The sequence below is a fragment of the Aquarana catesbeiana genome, linkage group LG07 (genome assembly GCF_042186555.1).
Source record: "Aquarana catesbeiana isolate 2022-GZ linkage group LG07, ASM4218655v1, whole genome shotgun sequence".
NCBI lineage: Eukaryota > Metazoa > Chordata > Amphibia > Anura > Ranidae > Aquarana > Aquarana catesbeiana.
Window position 1 is genome coordinate 3,275,731 of NC_133330.1, and position 19,279 is coordinate 3,295,009.

At 44.9% G+C, this 19,279-nt stretch overlaps 1 protein-coding gene across 4 annotated transcripts in view; it reads right to left on the reverse strand.

Annotated features, from left to right (window-relative positions):
* Nucleotides 1–19,279, reverse strand: part of LOC141102621 (contactin-4-like) — a gene marked incomplete at its 3' end in the record, with an annotated part of 285,105 nt that overhangs the window by 19,161 nt on the left and 246,665 nt on the right. For all 4 annotated transcript variants that reach the window (XM_073591528.1, XM_073591530.1, XM_073591529.1 and 1 more), the window contains 6 exon segments: nt 198–327; nt 4,699–4,835; nt 9,639–9,823; nt 12,712–12,814; nt 16,055–16,258; nt 17,120–17,215. In XM_073591528.1, coding sequence (XP_073447629.1) covers nt 198–327; nt 4,699–4,835; nt 9,639–9,823; nt 12,712–12,814; nt 16,055–16,258; nt 17,120–17,215 — 855 coding nt within the window.

The window sequence follows — 19,279 nt, forward strand, 5'->3', positions numbered from 1 at the left end:
GCTATAGATACAATTTAGCAGTTCTGGAGCTTCAGAAACGTTTGTCTGATCCGATGATGCCGGATAACCACAGACGGAGGACCTGCCAGAACCCGCCCCCCCCCCCTCCCCCGCTAATAAAGGAGACTTTTCTCTTCAGCAGCCCAGGCTGGAGAGACTCCAAGGACATCCCCGATGAGATATAAATTCAGCCTCACCGATCACCCTCAGCTCGGCGCTGGAATAAATGGTTCCGTGTTTATTTTCGGCCAGGCACTGATACATTCCGGAATCTGAACTGTTCACGGAGGCGATGGTCAGGCTGCCGTGTTCAATCTGGAGGCGTCCCTGGGGAGGAGAAGAGAGGACGGCGTCAGAGAGAGAGAAAACTGCAACAAACGGGGGGGCAGAAAATAAAAAAACCTGGAGCGGGCAACGGGAAAAAAAAATCAGAGGGCCGCAAAACGCGTAAAAATGTGAAACCAAGACAGACCAGCAAATTATTCATTACCGCAAATTTTAACATCCCAACTAGACATGTGCAAAATTCGTTTGATTTAGTTTCATTTGTTTTTTTTTCCATTTTTACGGGTCACGCGTTATGATCCCAATTTGTAGATTTGAAAATTCGAAAATAAGAAAGAAAATCCGAAAAGTCAAAACAACAACTAACTAATAATAATAATAATAACTAACTATTAAATTATAGGTATTGACATTTCCTTTCAAATTTGGCTGTTAGTGAAAGTAACAAATACTAATTATCTGAAATAACAAATGCCGCATCTAAACAAATGGAATGTAACAAATTAATAATAAATAATAATAATACATTTTTATTATTATTGTTGTTATTGTTATTTATATCCCTTTCATGACTAAGCCTATTTTTGAAATTTGGTGTTTACAAGTTAAAATCCGTATTTTTTGCTAGAAAATTACTTAGAACCCCCAAACATTATATATATTTTTTTAGAAGAGAGTCTAAAGAATAAAATGGCGATTGTTGCAATATTTTTTATCACACGGTATTTGTGCAGCGGTGTTTTAAACGCAAATTTTTGGAAAAGTGACACTTTCATGAATTTTAAAAAATCCAAACAGTAAAGTTACCCCAATTTTTTTGTATAATGTGAAAGATGATGTTACGCCGAGTAAATAGATACCAAACATGTCACCCTTTATAATTGCACGCACTCGTGGAATGGCGACGAACTACGGCACCTATGAATTTCCATAGGCGACGCTTTAAAAATTTTTTACGGTTACCAGGTTTGAGCTACAGAGGAGGTCTAGGGCTAGAATTATCGCTCTCGCTCTGACAATCGCGGCGATACCTCACATGTGTGGTTTTAACACCGTTTACATATGCGGGCGCGACTTCCGTATGCGTTTTCTTCGCTGCGCGAGCTCGCGGGGACGGGGGCGCTTTAAAAATTTTTTTTTTTTTAATTTATTTATTTTATTTATTTTTGTACTTTTATAAATTGTGTTTAAAAATTTTTTTTTTTTTTTTACTTTTATTGCTGTCACAAGCAATGTAAACATCCCTTGTGACAGTAATATGTGGTGACAGGTACTCTTTATGGAGGGATCGGGGGTCTAAAAGACCCCCCATCCCTCCTTTACACTTCAAAGTATTCAGATCGCCGAAAACAGCGATTCTGAATACTGTGTACTTTTTTAAATTCGGCGCCATTGGCAGCCGAGTAAACGGGAAGTGACGTCATGACGTCGCTTCCGCGTTTACAATTAGAAGGCTGGAACGAAGCCGCTCACAGCTTCGTTCCAGCCCGCCCCCAGCCGCCGGAGATTCCCGAATGGACACCGGGCCTCCCGATCGCACGGGAGGCCCGGTAACAGCGGCGGGAGGCGGCGGGAGGGGGGGGATGTCCCCTCCCGCTCCTCCGGTATAACAGCCGAGCGGCTTTTAGCCGCATCGGTTGTTATATTCGGGTAGCCGATCGCCCGCTGAAAACAACGGTACCGGGATGATGCCTGCAGCTGCGGGCATCATCCCGGTATAACCCCGGAAAGCCGAGGACGCATATGTGCGTTCGGTCGGCGGGAAGGGGATATTATAATATTATTAATTTGTTACGTTGAATGCCGCATCTAAACGAATGGAACATAACAAATTATTAATATATAATAATAAATTATTATTATTATTATTGTTATTTATTATTATTAATTTGTTACGTTCCATTCGTTTAGATGCGGCATTCGTTATTTTGGATAATTCATAACTTCGGATAAATTCGTATTCGTTACGTTCACTAACAACCAAATTTGAAAGGAAATTCCAATGCCTATCATTTATTAGTTAGTTATTATTAGTTAGTTAGTATTTTAGATTTTGGAATTTTCAGATTTATGAATAGCGAATTTCGAATTTCTGAATTTGCGAATATTCGGAAAAATTCATTAAACGGGTTTTTGTTAATTCGGATATTTCCAAATGAACAAATTTGTCAAAATTCGTTAAAAAACGAATTTGGAACGAAACGAATCGCACATGTCTAACCCTCACAAATGACAGTACAACCTCAGGAACATCGATCTCCTGGAATACGAAGGTTATCGGGTTATTGGAGGAGCTCTCTGTGACACAGTTGGGAGATTTTCCCTCACTTCCTGTCTTGGTGACCACACAGGAAATTAAGGAAAGGTCACTTAGCGCAGTAGATGTGTTTAACCTTAAAGGCAAAGTTCACTTTTTTTTTTTTTGTAAATTCCAGCTCCCCGATGTACCAATATACCATGAATGTACCTCGGATGCAGAAAAATAAAATCTTTCTATGTTTTAAGTACAAGGCCTTACCTCACCCCCTGCTGTGTTCCATAGAAAATCTTATGACTTCCTTCTATGTAGATTTAGGACATAAAAATGAGTAAGACACGGGAAAGTTCACCAGCTGACCTCATCAGGACACACCCCCTGCACCCACTGACTATGTTTGCACGGCGTCCCCCCCAGATGTGCATTTGCCTGGCTTGTCAATGTAAGATACCACAGCTGCTATGTGTTCACGGCATCCCCAGAGTCCCTCTAAAGGGGCCTGGGCAGCATGCTAAACTCTCTGGGGCTGCTGGTTGGACATGTTTGTTGCATGACAAACATGCTGCGAAGATAAAGAAACGCACCTCAAAACAAGTTCTGGGGCTTCTTCAGAGCGCGCGGAGCGCAGTCCAGTCACATGAATTGGCTGCCCTATGTGCAAGGTGCGGAAAAGCTCCAAAATGCACCAGAATGAATGTGAATTTACCAGAAAAACTATGGAATAGGCGGGCCCACTTATCTATCCATTCACTCTGTATCCAATCAGGCAGGCCCTTGCACTACATCAGGGGTGTCCAACCCACGGGCCCCAGAGAGTTTAGCAGGCCTACCTGGAGCGGCGCCGGGGATACTGCGCAAACATAGCAGCTGTGGCCGCCTACATTGACAAACAGTGTCCCGGCACTTCAGTTGTGTTATATGAAAGAACACATCCCTCTGTATCCCTTTAGACATGCATGCATCTCCCTGCTGGACACTGGGTGGTGCAGACTTTAGCTGTGCAATCTGCAGGTCTGGGTGAGACCAACCAACAGGGACGGGACAAGGGGTGGGCAGAAGGGTCGGCTGAAATAAAAGAGAGACGGGGGCGCACCAGCCTTGTGCATTATCTTTAAAACATTTATTAAATGAAAATAGTAAAAAGAAACAACTCACAAGCAATTGGTGGAGGAGGCACAACATAAAATCGCACCGACAGACAGCCTGCGACTTAGGATGAGCGAAACCTTCCAATGATCATGGAGGAACGCACAGGCATCACAATCAGCTAACGCGTTTCGAAGGAAGGGTCCCTTCTTCATCGGAGCTATGCCGTGCACTCTCCCTCAGCAGTCCCCATTTATATGTGGTTGAGTGTCAGTGTAACAAGGATGGGATACGGGGCTCCTCCCCCTTAGAAGATCCCTCCCTCCTATGCCCTCCAATCATCCTTGTTACACTGACACTCAAGCACTTATAAATGGGGACTGCTGAGGGAGAGTGCACGGCATAGCTCCGATGAAGAAGGGACCCTTCCTTCGAAACGCGTTAGCTGATTGTGATGCCTGTACATTCCTCCACGATCCTTGGAAGGTTTCGCTCATCCTAAGTCGCAGGCTGTCTGCCGGTGCGATTTTATGTTGTGCCTCCTCCACCAATTGCTTGTGAGTTGTTTCTTTTTACTATTTTCATTTAATAAAAGTTTTAAAGATAATGCACAAGGCTGGTGCGCCCCTGTTTTTCTTTTATTTCGGTTTCTACTAGGATCCCCTATCCTTGAGGGCAGCAAGGCCTGTGTAGACGTACTATTTATATGGTGATCCGCCTGTGCACAGGAGTCGTTTTTTCTCTTTTGCTACTTTATTGCACGAGAAGGGTCGGCTGCCCTGGGCGCAGAGTGTATTGTAGAGATAGGGGGCGCCACGAGTTCCTTCTACTATAAGGCTGACAGGAGTAGTGACCTCTACTTCTGTCAGCTTAGTGCTGGAGGCGGCAAGGAGACGATGAGAGAGGCGGGAGGAGGTGCGGGCTGTGATCTCTCTCCTCCTCATAAGCTCGCACATAATGAAGGGGGGCTGCAATTTGGAATCTTTGCCCTGGGCTCTGGATGATCTTGTCCTGGCACTGCCAACCAATAAAGTTCATGGGATGGATGACGCCCCCCCCCCGGTACTTACTTTGCTCTGAAGCCGCTGCCCGTTCTTCAGCCAGGTATATGTTGGTTTTGGCCGCCCGCTTGCTTTACATTCCAGTAAAATGTTTTCTTCTATCGCAATATGGGCGTCATTAATCTTCTGCACCCAGCTGGGAGGAGCTGCAAATATAATAATTAGATTAACACTTTTTACAGATATTATAACCAGCCCACCCCACCCCCCCCCCAGCATTGCCATTGGTACTCAACACCAACCCCCCCCCCCCCCCCCCCGAAAAAAGAAACCTCCCATAATTTCCCAGATAATTTGGTTTGTATTAAAATGTTATTATTGATTTTCGCACATTTAAACATGATTAAAGTTGGGAATTTTGAGCTCCGGGATAATAAATCCATCGATCATGTGTTTTTATTTATTTATTTTTAATTTATTTCAGGTACTTATATAGCGCCGTCAATTTACGCAGCGCTTTACATATACATTCTACATTCACATCAGTCCCTACCCTCAAGGAGCTTACACTCTAAGGTCCCTAACTCACATTCATATACTAGGGACAATTTAGACAGGATCCAATTAACCTCCCAGCATGTCTTTGGAGTGTGGGAGGAAACCGGAGAACCCGGAGGAAACCCAACACAGGGAGAACATGCAAACTCCAGGCAGGTAGTGTCGTGGTTGGGATTTGAACCAGCAACCCTTCTTACTGCTAGGTGAGAGTGCTACCCACTACACCACTGTGCCGTTTTCTGCAGATCTGTGCAATAATCCAGTGTGAGACTTCCTGTAATAAAGACCGCTCACTGCTGGTCTCTCTCCTTCTGCAGGAGGACTGGTCTTGTCTCCACCCCCCTCCTGCAGTGGGTCCCTCCCACAGCTATGCTCTCTCTCCTTGTTCAAGGGGACTGGTCTTGTCTCCGACACCCTCCTGTAGTTTTCTGCAGGCAGCCTGTAGTGGGTGGGGTCTGCTGAGTCCCTCCCACAGCTCTTGTGAATGTGCAGGACTGGTCTTGCCTCCGCCCCCTCCTGTAGTAAAGGAGCATTCTGGGCCCCTCCCACAGCTCTGCTCTTTCTCCTTATGCAGGGAGAGTGGTCTTGGCTCCGCCCCCTCCTGTAGTTTTCTGCAGGCAGCCTATAGTGGGTGGAGCCTGTTGGGTTCCCCTGCACAGGCTTTGTGATGATGTCACTGCTACTTTTACAATCTAATATCTAGGTTTTTGCAAAGGCATTTAGTGCACACAAAGAGGATTTCTACCATTTGTGGCTATTGAAGATTATATTTCCATAAAAAGTTTTATGCTTGGAGCTCAGAAATCATTTCAGGAAATCAAAGAAGGGTTAACATCCATAAAGAAGTAATAAGTTACAAACGTCCAGGCTAACCCGCTTACAAATGATATCAAAGCCCTAGAAGTAAGAAATGGAAAAAGCAGAGAACGGGATCAAATGGAATCACATTTAATGGATCTGCGGTCAGATTAAACGTCGGGGGCTTCGGCTCCTTAACATTTTATGAACTCTTTGGTGGAGAAGCTCCAAGCTCAGACCTGAGGATGACTCTCCTCCTAACAATCAGCTGGAGGATTCTGGGAAATGTTCTCAGTTCTTATTGTGTCCATAACACACTCACAGACCAGAAGACCAAGCCACGCCTCAATCTGTACATAGCAGGCTCCACCCACTACAAGAAAACTACAGGAGGGGGGCGGAGACAAGACCAGTCCCCCTGCACAAGGAGAGGGAGCAGAGCTGTGGGAGGGGTCTATCAGGCTCCACCCACTACAGAAAACTACAGGAGTGGGAGGAGACAAGACCAGTTCCCCTGCACAAAGAGAGAGAGCAGAGCTGTGGGAGGAGCCAGCAGGCTCCACCCACTACAGAAAACTACAGGAGGGGGTGGAGACAAGACCAGTCCCCCTACACAAAGAGAGAGAGCAGAGCTGTGGGAGGGGTCTATCAGGCTCCACCCACTACAGAAAACTACAGGAGTGGGAGGAGACAAGACCAGTCCCCCTGCACAAGGAGAAAGAGCAGAGCTGTGGGAGGAGCCAGCAGGCTCCACCCACTACAGAAAACTATAGGAGGGGGGTGGAGACAAGACCAGTCACCCTGCAGAAGGAGAGAGAGCAGAGCTGTGGGAGGGGCCTAGCAGGCTCCACCCACTACAGAAAACTACAGGAGTGGGAGACAAGACCAGTCCCCCTGCACAAGGAGTGAGCAGCAGTTGGCGGTCTTTATTACAGGAAGTCTCACACTGGATTACTGCACAGTTCCAGAATAAGATTCCAGAAGAAGTCACATGACCGATGGATTTATTATCCTGGGGTTTAGCTTTAAGCATTTTTTACTCTATCCAAAATGAGAAAAAAATTTGATGTAGATTCTGGATTCACGCCTTTTATGCATTTATTTTGTGCATTTGTAACGCACATTGACGAGCCTTTTATGCGTTGCTGTTGCCATCAATAGGCCAATCATTAAAAAAAAATGGACAACTCTTGTTGCCAGCAAACATCGCTCAGATGTGAACTAGCAAACCTGTATACGTGTGCCAATGTGCGTGTGGGTCCTATGAGAACATGCTGGGGGGGGGAGGTGCAGGGGATGCAGAGAGGCGACACAAGTCTCTTTATCCATTTAAATGAAGTTTGGGGCAACCTTTCTGAAACGGGTGGAGCACTTCAACACCATCTGTCACCCACTTTTAATGCAGTTATGCAGTTTTAGCGTCAGCACTCTGGTGATTTGACAACAATTTACACCTTCGGCCATGTAACTTAAACAATTAACACCTGCCTCAGACTCTTTGGCACCACGGAGATTGAATTACATTAATTAGAATGGAATGTTTTCACACCTCCATTCACAATCAACATCGGCCATGACACGTCACAATACCAGGATGATTGGATTAACTGCTGCTCTCCCAATGCCTCTCCATGTCCCACCAACTTCTTCTCCACTTCCCCAAACACTCCTCCATCCCACCAATTCCTTCTCTGCTTACCCAAAGTCTCCTGCCCTCCCTGGTATCTCCTCCATCCCACCAATGTCTTTTCTGCTCCCAGGATGTTCTTCTGTGCCCTAGTGTCTCCTCCACTAACCCCGTCTCTCCTCTGTCCCACTGATGTCTTCTCTGCTCCCTCAATTTTTATTCCGTCCCACCAATGTTTTCTCCGCTCTCCAATGTCTCATTCCCCCGATGTCTCCTACATTTCCTCATTGTTGGCTCTATCCCCTCAATGTGTCCTCCATCCCCAATGTCTTCTCTGTTCCCTCAATGCCTCCTCCATCACCCAATGTCTCCTCCATCCCTGATGTCTCCTCCATCCTGCCGATGTCTTCTTTGCTTTCCTGATGTTTCCTCCATCACCCTATGTCTCTTGCACCCCCTGAGATCTCCCTTCTACCAAGGCCCCGTTCCCCAATGTATCCTTCATCTCACTGATGTCGTCTTCCCGATGCTTTCTGATGTCTCCTCCATTTCCTGATGTCCACTTCCCGATGTCTCATCTTACCAATGTCTTTTCTTCCCTCTGTGCCCCATGTCTTTTCCTTCGCACCAATGTCTTCTTTGCTTCCCCGATTAGTCCTCTGACCTCCCTGATGTCTCCTCTGTTTCCTCAAAGTCTCCTTCATCCTTGATCACTTCTCCACCCCCTTGATGTCTTCTCCATTCCACAATATTTCCTTTGCTCTCAAGTGTCTCCTCAATTCCCCCAATTCTTTCTCTGCTCCCTCAATGTCCCATCAATGTCTTCTCCACTTCCTTGATCACTTCTCCATCCCACTAATTCCTTCTCTGCTCCCCCAAATTCGTCTCCCCTCCCTCTCATGTCATCTCACCAATGACTGCTCTGCTTCCACAATGTTCTTCTGTGCCCCAGTGTCTCCTCCAGTAACCCCATCTCTCCTCTGTCCTACTGATGTCTTCACTATTCCCCCAATTTTTCCTCCACCCCACCAATGTTTTCTCCGCTCCTCCAATGTCTCATCCCCCTTATGTCTCCTCCATTCCCTCAATGTTGCCTTCATCCCCAATGTCTCCTCTATCCTACTGATGTCTCACCTGCTTCCCTGATATCTCCTTGTCCCCCTATATCCCTTCCATCCCCCATGTCTTCTCTACTCTCCCATTGTCTCCTCCATAACCCAATTTTGCCTCCACCCCACAACGTTTACCTCCTACCAAGGTCCTCCCCCCTTCCACTGATGTCTCCTTTATCCCACTGATGTCTTCTTTGCTTCCCTGATGTCTCCTTCGCTGCCCCAATGTCCCTTCTGCTCTCCCAATTTTTCCTTCACTTTCTGATGTCTTCTCCATCCCCCCAATGTCCCATCAGCTTCCCCCTCTGTTTCCTGATGTCCACTCCCTGATGCCTCATCCTACCAACATCTTCCCTTTTTTCCATGCCCAATGTCTTCTCGATCCCACCAATGTCTTCTATACTTCCCTGATGTCTCCTCTGATCTCCCTGAAGTCTTCTAAGCTCCCCCAAAGTCTCCTTTTATCACCCAGCACTTCCAATTCCAATTAAACACTAGCTACCTATGCCAATTGACAAGTATATACAGCCAAAACTATTTTTTCTTAGTTCTCTATGGGGAAGGGAAGAATTGAAACCTCTATCAGTTTCTTCATTTTTGCCTGTTCCGAGATTTACCCTCACTTCCTGTCCAGGAGATGCAGCAGGAGTTGAGGGGAATTTCTCTCTTAGACGGTTGTTGCTGGAACATGTTGGATTTCCAATCACTTTCTTTCTCTGGGACAATGGTCAGCAGGACAAAATTGAGAGGGTGAATCTCCCTAATGGGGACCCTGACAGCAATAAAACAATTGTAAGGGTTCAATTCCTCCCGACACTACTTTAAAAAAAGTTTTTGCTTTACATATTAAAACCTTTTTAGTGACTACGGTGCAGAACTGGTAACCAATATCTACCATCCTGTTCTAATCATACCAAAATATGTGAGCTGCCCTCGCACCATGTTCTTCCCACGCGTATTCTCGGCAACGCATTCGTAGGGGCCGGCGTCTTCTTGCTGGAAGTTGGGGATCTCCAATACCCCGCTGGAACGGTGCCGCCTTACTTTTCGAGATATGCTTTTGCCGTCTGCCCTCCTCCAGGTGATGGTGGGTACTGGACTGCAATAAAAAGAACTCAATAGATCATAACAGGTCAGTGGCGTAACTAGAACCTTCAGGGCCCCGGTGCAAAAAAATATGTAGGGCCCCCTCGACCCCCGGCTGGGACCCTTCCCTCCAAGCCCGGTGGCGGAACGCCAGGGCCTGGTTCCAAGTGCGACCTTTGTGACCCTGGTAGTTCCGCCACAGGTGTCAGTAGTGTTTTATTATTGTTATATTTTTATTATTATTTTTTTTTTTTTTGCAATTTTTAAGGGCCCTGTTGGGAGTCTTTGGTAAGATATCAGGGGTCTAAACAGACCTCTGATGTTTCACCTTTGGGACAGAGAAAGGAGATTGAGGACACAGCCCTCTATCATCTTCTCTAGAGCCTCAGTTGCACTGAATGAATGGACGAGAAGAGCTCTGTACATAGGCTTCCCGTTTATTAACAAACTAAAGCATTATGAACACAGTTTACTATGTTTCAATTATGAATGGACAGAGATAGTGAGCGGTACAGACCTCTCACTCTCCACTCACAAAAGGAAGGGGCCAGTAAATGACACATTTAGCAGCCCCTTCCCTGCTTTCCATCCTGACAGATCCCCTGCAGCAGCCAGTGGGAGAGGGGAGAACCCGGCAGATCTGCGGGGGATAAGGGGGCGGGGGTCAGGAGAGGGCATGGGGAAAGAGCACACAGGGGCAGCAGAAAGAAGCTGGATAGGAGGAACAGCGGGGGCAGTTGCATATAGTGGAACCAATCTCTTAATTTTCCTCCTGCAGCCACTTAATGCCTGCTTCTTCTCCTCTCCCTCCCACAGGCATTCGGTGAATACAGGAAGAAACTGAAGAGATCGGTTCCACTGTGTACAGGGGGGCCGCATGGCCCCCTGCAGCATGGGGCTGGGTAACCATTGCAACCCCTGCGACCCCTGTAGGTATGCCCCATGTAACAGGTAATACAGGTCCAGCGTCTATTATAGGGGCAAATGCAGAGTCCTTCTGTGAATATAGATTTACTAGGGGAAACATTTTAACTTTTGTTATATAGAAACTACTGTATATATGAAAGTTTGTCCTGGAGTTAAGGATTTTTGTGATAAGGTGATATTTCCTTCTGTTCAAGGGATTGTTAAAAAGAGAAAGAGAGAGAGGGACAGGAAGAAGAAGGGAGTACAAGGTGCAAAGAATGTTTATAAATAAAACAAAACAAGGAGCTGATCAAGTTTACTAATTACTATATGCTTTACTAGTGCTGCAATTGTGCGTATATGCTAATGTTAGGTTTTCTATACAGATTTGCTTGTTAGAATGACTGTGAGGAAAAATTCACTGGAACAAATTGTTGTTCCCCAGATCCTTGGAATGACAATTTATAATCGCTAGTGGAGTAAAAGATCCTGGACCTCCCTACCAAGCTCCTTTGGGGTGAATTGGAACGCTTTTTTTTTTTTTGGCGCCCAACGTGAGGCCCAATTTATGAGCCAGGACGCTAGTGGAGTAAAATTGACTTTCAAATTCAACTGCAGTGGTGAGAAAATTTGAGGGAGCAGGATGGAAGATTTTTCTTGAACAAACAAATTTCTAAACGTGACTGTGGTCTTCGTTTGGGAGATTCCATTCACTCTAAAACCGAATGTTAAGAGCAAAAGTACTTTTAAATGACATTCATCAAGCTAACAAATATAATGTTCCTATGAATAATATTTTGGAGTCTGGAGGTGGGACAAGCTGATAAGGTGTTTAGAAATAACAGAAATGAATGTCTCTTGTAAATAATGATGTGCTGCTACTACAGATTTGTAAGTGAATCATGTAGAATGTAAAATGTTTGGGACGGTCCTACATGACAACTGTCCGGGATTAGAGCTTAAAAGCCTCCTGTTAGATGAAGAGGTCAGATCCTTGGTCCACCTGCCATGTCTGAGGATCTGAGAGCGCATTAATATCTCTACTTTCAATTCTTTACTGAGGTTGTTATTTCTTTATTAATAAGAAGGAGAGAGACAGAGAAAAAGAAGCAGAGAAATGAGTGACAGGAGAGAGAGAGAGTGAAAAGAGAAAGGGAGAGGGAGAGGAAGGAAAGTGAGAGGGTGAGGGGGGGGGGACAGAGAGAAAGAGAGAAAGAGAGAGAGAGACAGAGAGAGGAAAAGGAAGCGAAGAGGAGAGGAGAGGGGAAGAGAGGAAGAGGGAGAGGAGAGGGAAGGGGAAGGAGAGGAGAGGTGAGGAGAGGAGAGGGAGAGGAGAGCAGAGAGGAGAGGGGAGGAGGGAGAGAGAGAGGGGAGAGGGGAGAGAGAGAGGAAAAGAAAGTGAAGAGGAGAGGAGAGAGGAGGAGGAGGGGAGGAGGGAGAGGAGAGGGAGAAAAAGAGGAAGAGTGAGAGGGGAGAGGAGGGAAGAGGAGAGGAGAGGAGGAGGGAGAGGCAGAAGAGAGAAGGGGAGGGGGAGAATAAGAGAAGGAGAAGGAGAGGAGAGGAGGAAGGAGAAGGAGAGGGAGAAGGAGAAGGAGAGGAGAGGAGGAAGGAGAAGGAGAGGGAGAAGGAGAAGGAGAGGAGAGGAGGAAGAAGAAGGAGAGGGAGAAGGAGAGGGAGATGGAGAGTAGGAGAAGGAGGGAGAGGAATGTAGAGGAGAGGAGAAGAGAGGAAAGGAGGAGGGAGAGGGAGAAACAATAAATGGACAGAGAGGGATAGTAAGAAGTGACAAGAAAGAGAGGGGCCCAGAAGAGATAGAACAAAAAAGAAAATATGGGAGAAGAGATAGAAAATATAGAAAGGAAAGAAGGCTGGTTACGTCTTTTCTGAAAACTTTTGTTGTTGAACACACAATCCCCTCCCCCCCCATATACACATTTTCCCTTGTCCCCGGTGATTATGGTATAGTGACAGGAATCTGATCGGAGAGTTACTTACTTGCCCAATGCAAAACATTCTAATTTCACTGTAGACCCCTTCGCTGCAGACACAGACTCGGGAAAATGGACCTCGATTTTCGGCTCGTACTCTCCCATGATACCTGGGTGATGAAGGAATACAGTGAGTAGATGGAGGGGGTGGGTTGTATGGACTTTGTACAGCAGAAATGAGAAGACTCAGTTAAGTGATCCATTACTGAAGACATACTCCTAATGTGCTTTACTGATAGCAGAAGATACTGTTGGGAGCATTGTTCCACCAGCGGGTCCTGGAATAAATATCAATGGCTTTGTGCCCAGAGTTTGTTTCTAAGTTAGAAGTAATCATTACCAAAATCACACATACATATACTCATTTTTTGGTGGTTTTTGAAATGTTAAATTGCAAGCTGGTTTCAATCAAGGACTTCATTTGCAAGATGGCCTGCACAGAGCCCTGACCTCAATCCTACTGAACACCAATGGTGAGCCAGCATATCTCATCCAACATCAGTACCTGACCTCACAAATGGGCACAAAGTCCCACAAGACACCCTCCAAAATCTTGTGGAAAGTCTTTCGAGAAGAGTGGAGGAAGTTATAGTCAAGGGGACAACTTTGTATTAATGGCCATGGGAAGAGTGGAGACAACTGCATAAACTGTGGGGAGGAACTTAAGTGGCCTGTACAGAGCCCTAACCTCAACACTTCTGAACACCTTTGGGATGAATTGGAATGCCAATTATTATCTAGGTCTTTTTTGGTGCCCAACATGCGAGCCAGGTTTTCTCATCCAACATCAGTACCTGACCTCACAGATGGGAAAAATTCTCACAGACATCCTTCAAAATCTTCTGTAAATTCTTCCCAGAAGAGTGAAGGATGTTATAGACACAAAGAGGGCAACTCCATATTTATGGCCATGGGAGAGAGGGGGCAACTCAATATTGTTTATTGGCCATGGTTCAGGAATAGGAAGTGAAACAAGGTCTCCCCAGAAGAGTGGAGACTAGTGTATCTACAGAGGCGGGACAACTCCAAATGAATGGACATAGTTTTGGAATAGGATGTCCAACAAGCTCATACAGGTGTCAAGGGTGGAGGAACTTGAGTGTCCTAGAAAAGTGGAGTATGTTGTAGCCACAAAGGGGGCAACTCCATATTAATGGCCATGGTTTTGGCTTGAGATGTCCTACAAGCTCATAGAGGTAGGATGGTCAGGCGCTCAAAGCCAGCTCCATAAAGACATGGTGTGACCAGTTTGGTGTGGAGAAACTCGAGAGTCCTGCACCTCCCGACCTCATCCCTACTGACCACCTTTGGGATGGATTGGAATGCCGACTGTGAGACAAATCTTTTTTTTTGGTGCGCAATGCACCAATGGATGAGGTCTTCTCATCCAACATCAGTACCTGACCTCACAAATGGACACAAATTCTCACAGTCAACATCTTGTGAAAAATCTTCCCAGGAGAGTGGAGACACGTGACCTCAGAGGATATAGGCACAAGATCTTAAGAAATGCATTTTATTAATATTAGAGTAGATGTATTTTAATGAATATTCCTCATCCCGATATTGAAATGACTTTTACAGTAGGGGTGACCTTGTGTTATTTTACTGAGGAGGAAATTGGAGAAGATTATTTTACCGTGCCCTTGTGTGATCATGTTCTTTGCATGTACCTGTTTTCCATTTTCAATACATCCAGGATGAATAATTAATTCATGGACATGATGGATGCTGTGGGCTGTTGAACCAGGTGATTGGACTTTGCAGGACCGGATAAAGAATGGCTCAGTGGGGGGATTGCAATGAACAATTATTATTATATCCGGTATGCAGGGTGACCACAGACAGGCAGATATACCATTAGAGTGATGGTTGGGAATTGTAGATCCTTCCTTAACCAGCTGAGGAACCTGCCTCAATGCTCATTACTTCTAGTTTCTCTTACCAAGTAATATTATAATGGCCACAGTAGGTATATTATTTAAATAACTCCTAAAATCAATTATATTTTCTAACCAGCCCTGAGGAAGGAGGGCCAGATCCCCGGAACACATTGGCCTCCTTCTTCTTTATTACCAGAACTAGTGTCTCCATTGAAAAATGACATTGGCCATGGATGGATCGTTTGCCCTTTAAGTTTTTAATAAATCTTTGATCTGCAGTGAAGTGCCGGCTTTTTGCATCCATGTTCCAAAAACAGCCGTAACATTTATTGATTTCTCTACATTTTCTGTGGTGACCGGGATGGAGAGGACAAATCCCCCCAGGGAGGACACCGGCAGCAATAACAGCCTGACAGGGCTTGTTATATCATTTCATGGAAAGATTATATTATTATTATTAGTAGTATAGCAGTATTATTATTATTGTTTTTAATATTATCATTATTATTGGTAGTAGTATTATACAGTAATATTATTGTTCTTCTTCTTCTTATTATTTTCAATATTACTATTATTATTATTAGTATTAGTATTAGTATTCTTATTATTAGTAGTAGTATAGCAGTAATATTATTATATTGGTAGATGTAGCAGTTTCATTATTATTATTACTATTATTGTTATTAGTAGTAGTAGTATAGCAGTAATATTATAATTATTATTAGTAGAAGTAGTAGTAGCAGTATTCTTCTTCTTATTATTATTAGTAGAGCAGTTTTGTTACTGTTATTATTATAATAAGTACTACTGCAGTATTATTATTATTATTATTAGTATTATTATTAGTATTATTAATATTAGTAGTGGTATTATTATTATTATTAATAATAATAATAATATTAGTAGTGGTAGTATTATTGTTATTATTATTAGTATTCTTCTTTTTATTATTATTATTAGTAGTAGTAGTAGTAGTATTAATAGTAGTAGTAGTAGCAGTAGTAGTAGTAGTAGTAGTGATAGTGGTATTATTATTATTATTAGTAGTAGTAGCAGTAGTAGTAGTAGTAGTGATAGTGGTATTATTATTATTAATAGTAGTAGTAGTAGCAGTAGTAGTAGTAGTGATAGTGGTATTATTATTATTAGTAGTAGTAGTGATAGTGGTATTATTATTATTATTATTATTATTAGTAGTAGTAGTAGTAGTAGTGGTATAGCAGTATTAATATTTTACACAGTTGATAAGGTTGAAAAAAGACACCAGTCCAATCAGTTCATCCTGTGGAGTTTGTGTATACTTGTGTTTATGTCAATATCATTATTATTAATTATTATTATTATTTGTACTATTATTATGTGTATTATAAACACGTTTTTTAGAGAACAAATAGAGGAAATGAAGGTGTTCTTATACTGGATCAGATTTCGGCTGTACCACCCCCTGACATTGGGGGGCGCACTCACCGTCGGTGCGAAGGGTAAGTGGTGTGCTGGGCCCCAGCTCCCGCGTGTTGGTCACCGTATTGGTCACAACGCAGGTATAATTTCCGGCATCGGAGGGCTCCACTTTGGCGATGTAGAGGTTTCCGGTCACCTGGGACACGAACCTGCGGTTGTCTTGCTGCACGAAGGGCGGGTACTCATTAAAGATCCAGGCGTAAACCAGCTCTGGGGGGGTCAAAGAGAACCCAAATCAGCAACACGGAACCGTCATGTGGAAAGTACAAAATGCCAACATACTCCAACTTATCCAATGAATATCAACAGCAACCAGATTCCACTCTATAAGAAGTAGAGCACTAGAAGAACTCTGATTGGACACTCTGGGTCCCTGAACTTTGCACATTGTTACATTTTATATTTTTGATCCAATATTTCTTGGGTAAGAAACTATACTCTCTGTTGTTTGGGGGGTATCCTTGTTTTGAATTGATTTCAAATGAAAAGTATCATGTTTGGCCACTAGATGGCACTAAGTGATATTCTATGATAATTAGCGCCATCTAGTGGCCAAATGTGATATTTTCCATTTTAAATCCCTGATAAAACATTCAACCAGCACAGAAAATAACCCAACGACATTCACTTTTGCCCCATTCCCTCAGAACCGATGTACACACACTTTCACTGGGAGAATTGCTATACACCTTTTTATTTTATTTTATTTTTAAATGCACCCCTAAACCTTTTAGGTAAACACTAACCACCCAAATAATTCTGCACACGGCAACCAAACCTTCATCATATTTCTGCTAGGAAAAGAAATGCAGATTTTCCTGAAATCGCAGTTTGAATAATAAAATAAAACTTCAGCCCAAACATTTTTTTTTTAAATATTAGATTAAATACAAAGGGTTAGAAAATTGTCCCCGTTGGGTAGAATCCCCCCCCCCCCCCCCTGTTGTCACTGTAACAGAAAGCCCCCCCCCCCCAAGGAACAGAAGTTCTATCCCTCCACCCCTAGAGGGCGCTCTGCAATCATTCTCATTCATCTGAAGCAATGACTGTACTGTGAAATGGGTGACTTACCTCCAGAATGAGGCGGTGGACCGCACAGCAGCACCATCCCCTGTCCCTCGCGCACATACACCGTATTCCGGGGCCTGGTCTGGAAGGAATCGAGATCTGCGGGAATATTTAGAACCCGATAAACCTTCACAGGCGACAGGCAAGAGCCCTTACAGGAGAGCTCCGGGCAGAAATAAAGGAAATAAATTTAACTCAGTAAATATTAATACATCATAATTGTAAACAGCCGGAGAACCAGAATGTGACCTGATATCAGCCTTTTGCAGTCCCTGTACAGCAGGGCTGGAGCGTGAGAGGGAGAAGCAGCACAAGGAACCAATCAGTTCATGTGCTGCTTCTTCCTCTCATGCTCCAGCCCTGCTGTACAGGGACTGCAAGAGGCTGATTGATAGGAGGGGAGAGCAGAGTGACAGGGAGATGAGCTCATCACTGTGCTGCTTCTCCTTTTTTCTGTCCAATCACAGGCTCCTCCACTAAACAGAATATCCCCTATATAAATGTATAATAATAATAGTGTGTGACTGTGGGGGAGGGGACATTAGAGTGTAAGCTCCTCTGTACAGAGACTGATGTGACTGTGGGGGGAGGGGACATTAGAGTGTAAGCTCCTCTGTACAGAGACTGATGTGACTGTGGGGGGAGGGGACATTAGAGTGTAAGCTCCTCTGTATAGAGACTGATGTGTGGGGGAGGGGACATTAGAGTGTAAGCTCCTCTGTATAGAGACTGATGTGACTGTGGGGGGGAGGGGACATTAGAGTGTAAGCTCCTCTGTATAGAGACTGATGTGACTGTGGGGGGGAGGGGACATTAGAGTGTAAGCTCCTCTGTATAGAGACTGATGTGTGGGGGAGGGGACATTAGAGTGTAAGCTCCTCTGTATAGAGACTGATGTGACTGTGGGGGGGAGGGGACATTAGAGTGTAAGCTCCTCTGTATAGAGACTGATGTGACTGTGGGGGGGAGGGGACATTAGAGTGTAAGCTCCTCTGTACAGAGACTGATGTGACTGTGGGGGGAGGGGACATTAGAGTGTAAGCTCCTCTGTATAGAGACTGATATGACTGTGTGGGGGAGGGGACATTAGAGTGTAAGCTCCTCTGTATAGAGACTGATGTGTGGGGGAGGGGACATTAGAGTGTAAGCTCCTCTGTATAGAGACTGATGTGACTGTGGGGGGGAGGGGACATTAGAGTGTAAGCTCCTCTGTACAGAGACTGATGTGACTGTGGGGGAGGGGGACATTAGAGTGTAAGCTCCTCTGTATAGAGACTGATGTGACTGTGGGGGAGGGGACATTAGAGTGTAAGCTCCTCTGTACAGAGACTGATGTGACTGTGGGGGGGAGGGGACATTAGAGTGTAAGCTCCTCTGTATAGAGACTGATGTGACTGTGGGGGAGGGGACATTAGAGTGTAAGCTCCTCTGTATAGAGACTGATGTGACTGTGGGGGGAGGGGACATTAGAGTGTAAGCTCCTCTGTATAGAGACTGATGTGACTGTGGGGGGAGGGGATATTAGAGTGTAAGCTCCTCTGTACAGAGACTGATGTGACTGTGGGGGAGGGGACATTAGAGTGTAAGCTCCTCTGTATAGAGACTGATGTGACTGTGGGGGGAGGGGACATTAGAGTGTAAGCTCCTCTGTACAGACACTGATGTGACTGTGGGGGAGGGGACATTAGAGTGTAAGCTCCTCTGTATAGAGACTGATGTGACTGTGGGGGAGGGGACATTAGAGTGTAAGCTCCTCTGTACAGAGACTGATGTGACTGTGGGGGGAGGGGACATTAGAGTGTAAGCTCCTCTGTACAGAGACTGATGTGACTGTGGGGGAGGGGACATTAGAGTGTAAGCTCCTCTGTACAGAGACTGATGTGACTGTGGGGGGGAGGGGACATTAGAGTGTAAGCTCCTCTGTACAGAGACTAATGTGACTGTGGGGGAGGGGACATTAGAGTGTAAGCTCCTCTGTACAGAGACTGATGTGACTGTGGGGGAGGGGACATTAGAGTGTAAGCTTCTCTGTATAGAGACTGATGTGACTGTGGGGGGAGGGGACATTAGAGTGTAAGCTCCTCTGTATAGAGACTGATGTGACTGTGGGGGGAGGGGACATTAGAGTGTAAGCTCCTCTGTATAGAGACTGATGTGACTGTG